Source organism: Corvus brachyrhynchos, unplaced genomic scaffold (assembly GCF_000691975.1).
Source record: "Corvus brachyrhynchos isolate BGI_N302 unplaced genomic scaffold, ASM69197v1 scaffold155, whole genome shotgun sequence".
Classification (NCBI taxonomy): Eukaryota; Metazoa; Chordata; class Aves; order Passeriformes; family Corvidae; genus Corvus; species Corvus brachyrhynchos.
Window position 1 is genome coordinate 418,286 of NW_008238434.1, and position 10,256 is coordinate 428,541.

Genomic DNA, 10,256 nt, shown 5'->3' on the forward strand with positions numbered 1-10,256 from the left:
TAAATTATGGAGAATAAGACTGTGTATGATAATGCCCTTAACAAAGAAAACTTGCCTTTCTTTCCTTTTTTGCCCTCATTTGGTGTCTGCTTCAACAGCATTGTGGTTGCTGAATCCTCTCACAGTGTTCAGAGTAAACTTCGTCATGACTAATTTACAGTGTCTTCATCTTACAGTACTCACAGTTGTACTGAGTAGTATATTTGTGCTGTATCAATTCCTAGTTGGATTCCAGACATCTGCAAGGCCAGCCCCAGGCTGCCCATGTGGCTATCCTTTTTTCCACTTCAGCATTGCTTTTTGGAAAGCTGCTTATTGGAAGCAGCCAGTTTGACAGGCTGTCATGGTTGCCAAGGGCTTTCTACCATCTACATTGTTTGTCTTGCAAAAGCCTTGTTCTTTCCTACAGTGGATCAGGGAGTTTTTCTGAGTTTGACACTGATGTTAATCACATTTTCAGTCTAAAGCCTTCGCTGAGCCAGGGTACCTGTTCTCTAGCTGTGAGGCCTCCACAAGTGACATCTTTGAAAGAGAGTATGAATTTTCTTAATTTGGTGTCTTTGAAGATGTCAAGTTGCTCTCTTTTATCCAGATTTCATCTGTGAGATCCTCTTATTTGGGGATTTTTGTTTACTGTATAAAGACAGAGCCAAAGGGGAGGGAGATGTAACACAAACCTCTTTCTGCAGCAAACAAAAGCATCGCGTCACATGTTTAGCTGTTGACAGACTGTGTGTCTCTGTCAGCCATGGGGTTTCTCTGTGCCTTTATGTGGAAGTGCAACCCTGCTGCAGGTCTGTTTTATTTGGAGACTGAGCATGTTTCCAGGTGGGAGAAAGTCTGTCATTTCTTACCTGCATTTTTAACCCTTTAACTCTGTCCAACAAACACTCTTCACTCTGGTTACTGTTACTTTGCAGAGTCTGTTAGGAGTCTGTTGGAGTCTGTTAGGAAAAACTTCAAAAGCACTGAGTAGGATGACAGAGTTGAGGTTTTCCTTCAATCAGCTTTTGAAATATTTGATCAAGTAGCTGATGCCTTGTTCCTTGAAAGAGTCTCCCTGTTGGCTTAGCACAAATATTTATTGACAGCTCAACCACTGAACATTTGTACTGCCTTGCGTTGCTTACAAACTTGGTTATGTTTCAGCTTCTTTCTAAAGTTTAAGTTGGGATAGTGCAGTTGGAAGTTGGAACAAGCTGCTTTGGAGGGAGAGGGATATTCCTTTCTATTATTTTCAGAGAACAGTGTCACTTCAAGGTATAAAACCCACTGTGTTCCTCTTCAGTGTCCCACTGAAAAAACAAAACAAACAAAAAGAGAAAGCAAAACCATAAAACCCAACAATATCTGTAGACTTCCCATAGTCAATCTCCACTGATAAATCCTTGGTGATTTAAATATCATGAGGATTGAATTGCTTACTGGTTTGGGATGCAGAGCTTTTTCTTACTGGGCAGATGAACACAGTGGACACAATGGAACTCAGTGAATTCCATATGGAGAATGTATTTTAAAGTCTCATTTTCAATAACTTGAGCTTGTTCACCTCAAATATATTTGGGTCATCTGTGGTGAGCTCACCTCCGAGTGGTGCTCTGTTAGTTTTGTGACTTGTTTTGATGCCTTTCCAATGCTTGTCTTGAGCTGCTACTGACCCAGCCCTGTTTTTGCAGCTATTACAGGAACTGTGCACAGTTTTTAACGTAGACCTGCCGTGCCGTGTGAAGTCTTCCCAGCTGGGGATCATTAGCAATAAACAGACGCACACCAGCACTATTGTGAAGCCACAGTCCAGCTCCTGCTCCTACATCTGCCAGCACTGCCTTGTCCACCTGGGAGATATCGGTGAGTTTCAGAAGGAAAAGGCTGGGACATGGAGTTCTGTCTGTGTTTGGCTTCCAGAGAGGGATCTGCACACACCGTGGCAACTGCTGGAGCAAGTGTGCTCCACTTTAGTTGCTAGTTGCTGATTGTGCCTTTGGTGGTTGCTGCAGGGGGAAAGATCTGGGAAGAAATGCTGTTCAGACTTTTCTAGTGTATGTTACACGTTAAAACATGGAGACAGTTAATCACTGGCTTTCTAGTGATCTGCTAGAGTCTTGTCTTGTAGCATTCTAATCATGTTCTAGCTGGTAGGCACAGGGAAATGCTGAAACTGGTAACTATTACAAAAGCTTTTTGCAGCGGGCTAGCACACTTCTCCATCCCAGAACACTTAACATCCAGTGTACAACGGCACCAGTTAGAAATCCAGCCTTTCATAAATGGGGTTTCTTTTTTACATTAAGTTCACAGGTTTATTTCTTTCTTGATCTGAGTAAAACTTTGTGTTGTAGAAAGTTCTCTTTTCACAAGAATCTGCAGTTGCTTTTGGAGCAACCTAAAAATAGATCTAGTTGGTGATCATGCAAAGAGGGATGAAAAATACTTTTAGTTCTCTGTATGTGGTGTTCTTGGCACTGTTGTCCCTAAGACAGTCTTAGGTCCGAGACAAAACAGCCACCGCAGAATTGATTGTGTCAAATCTGGGTGCTGTTTGGTGTAACTGTACATTCTTCTGATGCGTATTTCTGAAATACTAATGAAATACTCTTCGGGTAAGTTGCATTTTGTGAAAGTAACTGCAGGGGAGTGGAATTTTGTGCCTCAACTTGGGTTTTTTTGCTGTTTTCTTAGCTCGCTATAGGAATCAGACCAGCCAGGCAGAGTCTTACTATAGACATGCAGCTCAGCTTGTCCCTTCTAATGGTGAGTCTGGGATAACTTTTCAGTTCATATTCCAAAGGAAGATTTGGGATATTGTTTTCTTCTGTGGCAGTCAAAAACTTGGGCTTTTACATAAATACCCCTCCCCAAATTCTCCGAACAAGCATACAACAAAGCCTGACCCATCAGTAAATCATTTAGATAATGGTTATTTGCATGATCTGTGTTGCTTCCTTTTTGTGCAGATGTAGAAACAAGGAAGGTAATTCACAGCTTTACTCCAAGGCTTCGCTACTACTGTACTCTGTTACATTCATACGTTATAAAGTACAATTAATGAAAACTTGCTTTACACCAGCACTGTTTTTTTCTTTTATTATTTATGCCCTTGTCAATTTATAAAGTTTAGTAGCTAAAATTGTATTTTTCAAGTTGCTGATGTGAGTTGGTTCAGGGATCTAGCTTTTTAGCTATTGTCTTCCAGTGGCCCAAAATGTAGGGATAGTGAGAGAAGGGTAAATTGCTTTTGAGCTAGGCTGCTGAAACCAGTAATTCAATTTTTTTAACCAGTTGCATTCTAACTGCAGAATTCTCTGTATTTTAAACTCCCTAGGCAAAAAAATATGAAATGTTGAAAAGGAAGTAAAACTGGGCTAGCTTTTGTCCAATAGACGAAGATAAATCATTGGTGATGAAAGCTTGGTTCTGACAGTATTTTATTATTTAGACAAAATACAACCAAACAAAAACTCAAACCCCAGAAACGAACAAGCAAATAAAACCAAACAGAAACCCCCATACCCAATCCTTCCCCATACAAAGTAAAAAAAACCCCAAAAACCCAAAAAACAAAACAAAAAAGAAAATCCAAACAGCTGCTGCACCACAAATTCAGAAGCTCAGAAGCTTTTTGACTGAAGTGGTACAGATCTGAGGCTGGGGCAAAAGGGTCAGCAGATGGATCTGAGCCTTGTCTGTTGAAGAACTGAGAACTTTATGCTCCCTTTCCAAGTGACCACATGGACTCTGAAATCTAGCATATTTCCCTCCAGGACAACTTGTCTTTTTCTCCCTTAGGTCAGCCTTATAATCAGTTGGCTATCCTAGCTTCTTCCAAAGGAGACCACTTGACCACAATTTTCTACTACTGCAGAAGCATTGCTGTGAAATTTCCTTTCCCAGCTGCCTCCACTAACCTACAAAAAGCACTTTCTAAAGCACTGGAAAGGTGAGACTAAGAGTAAATTATTGCCACTCAGATAAGCTGGAAGAGACTTCTTCTAAAAGTACCTGCCTTGCCAGAAGTTATTCATATTTGACAGTGGAAACAGAAATCCCTCAACCGTTGGCCAGTCAGAGCATCCTCACAGGTGTATGCAACAAAGAATAGTTTGTGAGGCTCCTGACTGTGATTAGTGAATACAGGAAATAAGCATATTGTGCCAACATGAAAAATAGCTTTGCATGGACATTCCTCCTTCATTTTGGAATAATTCTGTAATGTTATGTGCAGCTGTGTGTAATTCCAAAGACTGAATCAGGTATTTCTATTCTAAATGCAGTCGTGATGAGGTGAAGACTCGATGGAGCGTGTCTGACTTCATCAAGGCATTTATTAAATTTCATGGCCATGTGTACCTGAGTAAGAGCTTGGAGAAGCTGAGCCCTCTTCGAGAAAAGCTGGAAGAACAGTTCAAGGTTAGTCCTAACAACATATTAATTAGTATATTGAGGAAAATATTTTTAGCAGCTGAGTTCTGAAATTACAGTCCAGTAATAATTCTTTCACATGATAAAATACAGGAAACTCAAGTATCTAGTTAGGGAAGGTTTGCATTGCAGCTAACACTGGATAGTTCTAGTAACTTCTGCCAAGATTAGGGCTTTTTCCCATTTTGCATGCGGTCCATTGTTGGTGGAGATACAGGAGAAATCAGTGACCACTCTTGATTCTCTGCTCTTTAACCTGGATGATTCTTGGATACCTGTGAAAAGCTCTTGATTCATCTGTAAAGTCTTGGCTTGGTGGCCTGAGGAATTTTGAGAGCTTCATTTTTTGGATGGCTTTCATTCACTCCCAGTGGTTATTAAGGCTGCTTTTAATCTGCCTCAGAAAACTTGCCTCTCCTGTTAGCAATTTGCCCTTAAAAAGTGTCCCATACAACCTTAGTGTGTGCAGACTAGAACTATGTGGAACACGTTTCCCATGGAAAATCCAGGAGTCCCATTGATTACATACTCAGCTCATTATGTTGGACAATACAGCAATGATTGAAACAAAAGAATTTTGGAAGGTATTTATGCAAAGTAGTAGCATTTCAGAGAGGACATTGTGTTAACTGGTAAATGCCTTTTGGAAACTGATCTGCCTCAACTTCCTAATTTGTGGAAAAGAAGCAGGGAGGATGGATATGTTCAGCAGAAGAGTGGATGCTTTTCAAAAATAGGAAAGGGGAACATGGTCTGAGCAATATAAAAATATCACAAATATTCTTCACAGTGTCCTTTTCCATATTTTTGTCTTGAATTGTGCTGCTACAGCCAGGTTCACACTGTCTTTAAAATAAATTTATAAAACCACAGAATTTGCTGTGAATTAACTTGCAATGTGGGCTACTCCCACCCTGGCAGGTAATGTTGTTTCAAAATGTAGTAATTGTATCTCTCCGTGTGTGTTGCTGGCTGTTGAGCAAGTACTGCTTTTCCCACTGTGCTTATAATCAATAATTATGAGCATTGCTCAGGCATGTGGAACATTCTTCACTTTCTGAACTGATACAGGGTGTTAAAGCAGCTAATTGAGCCCAGATTTGTTGCTTAGATTACCTTTCTTGGTTTATATTATGCAACATAAGGCCTAATTTATGAGAGATCAACTCTTTTGGCCTCAACGAGTTGAATGTGGATGTGAAGTTGGCTGTATGGTAGTGAATCAGTTTAACTTTGTGGCTGATCTTAACTCTGAGGAGAGCAGTTGCAGGGTTGGGAGTGTTCAGTCAGGCCCTGGGTGCTGCTGCTGGCAGGTCTGCCAATCTCAGTTGTCAGCTGTACGGTGCTTCTTCATGCCCTAGTTGAGGGAGTCAAGGGTGAATGTGGAGCTTAAACCTTTAACACTAATTAATCTACCTGCTTCCCTGATTGTTGTGTCTGAAGATACGTTGGCTGAGATTTAGGATACCTCCTTTTTTTTCCCCACAAAAAGCCTTGAAGTCTCTTTTCCTGTCCTGAGAAAGGTGTATTTTCCAGCATAGTTACTGAAAGGCATCTGTAAATAGCTCTCGCTGTTTTAGTCTGCCAAGGCATTCCGTGACCCATGAAGTCAGGTGTGGAATTAGTCTTTAATGCATAACCATGCAATAGTTAAATTTTCCTGGGGTGCTTTTTTAAAATGTCACCTTCTCCATGCTGGTTCTTTGACAGGCAGACAAACCCAGTGGGTCTATGGGCCTTTGCAGTGCTGTTACTGTGCATTCAAAATTGCACTTGCTCTGGAAGGGAACCGTATGCAAAGGGGATGTTGATTTGTTGGGTGTCTGAGCTGGTGTACAAGCAAAAACCTTGTGCTTAACAGTGGGCACCTGCCCAAGTCCTCCTGGGAAGCCCAGTGCTGTGCTGGGAGGGATGACCTGAAAATAAATCCAGAATGAATGTTGCCTAAGGGCAGAAGCATTAGTCGAGCAGTGAAGGAGCAACTACAATCCTTTCAAGCACGTGCTTTGCCATCTAAAAATGCATATACCCTGTGTCTTTGTTGCAGAGGTTGTTGTTCCAGAAGGCCTTCAACTCTCAGCAGTTAGTCCATATTACTGTGATCAACCTGTTCCAACTGCACCACCTGCGAGACTTCAGCAATGAAACGGAGCAGCACAACTACAGCCAGGATGAGCAGCTCTGCTGGACACAGCTCCTGGCTCTCTTCAGTAAGTGTGGGAGCTAATTGGTTTTTGTAGTTCTCTTGATTTTAACGTGGAATCCATTAGTAATTTCCTCTCAGGATCTAGCTTAATGGCTGTGTGAGGTAAGTGCCAAGAATAGACATTAGGGAGAAAGTTGAAAGAGATGATGGTCACACAGGATCATTTATGTCAGCAGTGCTGACTTAACACTGGATTTCTGTGTCCGGACTTACTCTGTTTGAAGCTTTACAGAACTCTGCATCATTTTCCTGGTTCTGAAAGAACATTTTAACTTGGGTGCAAAACGGGATCCAACTTGGTGGTGAGTAGTACCCCTCTTGGGGGGCTGCTCCCCAGTTGGCTGCATACAGTTGGAGTTGCTTTGAATGAAACTGGTTCTGATTCAACAGGACTGAAGTTGAGTCAACTAGGACCTCAGCTACTTCTGTGCCTTTGGTAATATCAACCAGGAGATAACTGGGAGTGCAGAGCATTGTAGACTCTAGCCACATAATGCTGATTTGCTTAACGTGATTGAGCCTGTTGTCAGCTTGGCCTTGTTAGTCAACACCTAAATTTCTGAATAGCTGGATTTCTCCAAATTCCAGCCTGGAGTTGATTCTGAAGGCAGCATGGTCACACTGGTGTGGTTACTCTTTCTCAGCTTGTGTGCCCTAAAGGGTCTGGGCTGGGTGCCTGCCTGCAGAGTTCCAGTGCATTTGTGTGCCTGCTGATTGAAGTGAATAAAGTGCAGGTAGGTAGTTGAGTTGATAATTTCTAATAAATAGGTGAGTGAATATTTCTGCACCGGGCTTGTCTCATCTGTTTTTTTTAACTTACCAAAATGACTTGCCATGACAGTTGAAGGGATATAAGATGCCAAGATTCTGCTGCATAGTACAAAGCTATTAAAAAGCCCTATGTTGTGATCTGTTGGTGGATTGTTTAATATGAGGTAGTTGGGCTGCCTTGTTCTAAAGAACTAGCTCTTAGAATAGGGGTTTATGGGGCGGGGATATGTTTGATTAGGTTATTTGGTCAACTTTGAAGTGTCATTCCCACATCATGGAGTGTTTTTCTTTTACTTTTTCCTCTTACTCTGTTTCTAGTGTCGTTTCTTGGAGTTCTGTGCAAGTGTCCTTTACAAAACGACTACCAGGAGGACTCTGGGGCTGCATATCCTCTTCCAGCTGTGAAGGTTTCGATGGACTGGCTGAAACTTAGGCCCAGTGTTTTCCAGGAGGCAGTGGTTGACGAAAGACGGTAGTGAGTGTTAATCTTTCTCGATACATTTTGTTGCATGAAGGTCCTAATTACTGTTGATCCACAAATTAGTCATGTGAAAAGTGATCATATAACTCATCATTACAGATACCGAAATGATAGAAGGTGTATGTGCTAAAAAGTTCATAAAGCAAAACATGAGACTTGTTGGTTACATGAGCAAATTGACTCATTTAATTTGCTTTAGGTTTGTTGTCACTTTTGCTTTAGGTTTGTTGTCACTTTTTTAAGATCGGGGGATCTATTTTATAATGTCCAGTTTGAGCATAACTAGTGAGTGTTCCCGTAGCCTAATCTAGTATAACAATTTCTCAGATTACTGAGGAAATGGCAGGAGAATACTTGCCTTAATTTCGTGCACTAAACCATCACTTGGGCAGTGCTGGTAGTCACCCAGGAATTAAATTCAATTTAGTAAAGGGGCTCTTTAAATGTCAGTGCATGCATAACTTCTGCACTGTTGCTCTGATTTTTCACTTCTGCCACTAATCTCATAAATTAAGACTTAAATTTTTCAAAACTCACCAATTTTTTTAATAGTCTGTTAACTTTTCATGAATTACCACGATTCAATAAAGTGTTTCTGTAAGGTGATTCTTAGGATCAGAGTGACTGTTACTGACACAGGTGGATGAGTATTGTTCCCAAGATGGGCACTCCAGGGAAAGCAGTGTGATGTGTGGGGAACAGGGGGCCTATAACTTCGGTTTGTTGAGGAAAACATAAAAAATCCCAAAAAACCCCTCGGAGTTTTGGGAGCTTAAACCACAGAATTCCTAAAGACAAGATTAAGGAAAAGGGCTCAGAAATGGTTTTAAGATGGTGGTAACTATTGCCCTGTGCACATCCTAAAGGAAGACTTATGCCTGTATTTTAATAGGCAAGATACCTAATTGATAGCAAGTAGTCCCTGCAGAGAGGACATCCAGGTAGTAATTCATGTAGTAAATGGCTTTAGGCTGAAAAGGGCATATTTAGATTGGATGCTAGAAAGAAATCCTTCGCTGTGAGGGTGGGAGGCCCTGGCACAGGCTGCCCAGAGAAGATGTGGCTGCCCCATCCCTAAAAGTGTCCAAGGCCAGATTGGACAGAGCTTGGAGCAACCTGGGGTAGTGGAAGGTGTCCCTGCCCATGGCACAGAGTGTGGAATGTCCCTTCCAGCCCAAACCATTCTGGGATTCTCTGAAGGAACGCATTTTCTGGACAACATATTACTGACTTTACTTGCCTCATTGAAGACCTCTGGGGTGTTTTTTCCTTCTTTTGTCCCTTGTCAGTCATGGGATGGAGCTGTTGCTTAGTATAGTGTAGAGAATAATCATGAAGATCATGCTGCCAGTGCCCGCAGCTGTGCAGGAAAGCAGCTGAGGGTGTACAGTGCTGTTGGGGACATGGTGCGTTCTCCAGGCCACACACTGGATGATGGCTGAAAGCCTTGCTGAGGAGGACACATTCATTTCTCCAACGCTGAGCACAGTGGGCATCCTGAAATAGTTTTCTCTTGATTCCGTGGTACCCATCAGTAAAGAAGAAGGATTTTTGGACTTTTAAGTGGGAGCTTTTAACAAACAGGAGGAAGCAGCCTGGTGGTAGCAGTTACGTGTTAACCACCTCTGCAGTGATCAGTGTGGTTTTAAAATTATTTGCTCCAGGACCTTTGGAAAGAATTGACAGTCATTTCTTGCACTGGTATTGTGAGGGCAAGGCAGGGGACTGCAAGTTCACCTCTAGTTTAATGGTCTTACTTGGTGTAACCCTTACTTAGAGTCTCTTCCCTTGATGGTGAATGCTCCAGCACTACAGTACAGTGTTCTTGTTCACAGAGCAGAAGTACTTCTGCACAGCTGTCTTGACAAATTACTTTGCTGTCTAAACTGATTCATTGACTGTGCCTTGGGAGCCATCACCTGTGGACTGGAAAGCATGAGTTGCAGACAGGTGCTCACAGCACTTGCTCATGCTGTAGGTTTATCTGGTTAAATTCACAGTGAGCTCTCTGGCCTGCTGGATAATGAACACTGTGCTGCGAGAGCCTGGGTTCCTTGGGAATTTTAGGTTGGCTTTTTAGTAATAGTTATTTTTTCAAGAAAGTGGTCTTTTCACTGACACTTTGCGAGAAACTTTTCTTGGGAATCAGAGGATTAATGTAAACTGTGATGGTAACAGCATTCAGTGGTTTTTTGGTAAAGCAAACGCATCCCATGTTTTGCAGTTTTCACTTAGGGTTTGCCTGTTTTCTAATTTGTAGCATATGGCCCTGGCTGATCTCTCTTCTAAATAGTTTCCAGCCTCATGAAGAAGATCTATCCAGTAATAATGGTAAGGACACTTGTAGTCTGTGCTGTAAAGAACTGGGAAAAACAATGT

The 10,256-nt window shown here is 41.8% G+C and overlaps 1 protein-coding gene across 1 annotated transcript in view; it reads left to right on the forward strand.

Annotated features, from left to right (window-relative positions):
- SMG7 (SMG7, nonsense mediated mRNA decay factor) overlaps positions 1 to 10,256 on the forward strand; it is a 31,090-nt gene that overhangs the window by 3,563 nt on the left and 17,271 nt on the right. The window contains 7 exon segments of the mRNA XM_008635385.2: positions 1,677 to 1,848; positions 2,680 to 2,751; positions 3,787 to 3,937; positions 4,272 to 4,407; positions 6,467 to 6,629; positions 7,715 to 7,871; positions 10,138 to 10,208. Of these exon segments, the coding sequence (XP_008633607.1) occupies positions 1,677 to 1,848; positions 2,680 to 2,751; positions 3,787 to 3,937; positions 4,272 to 4,407; positions 6,467 to 6,629; positions 7,715 to 7,871; positions 10,138 to 10,208 (922 nt within the window).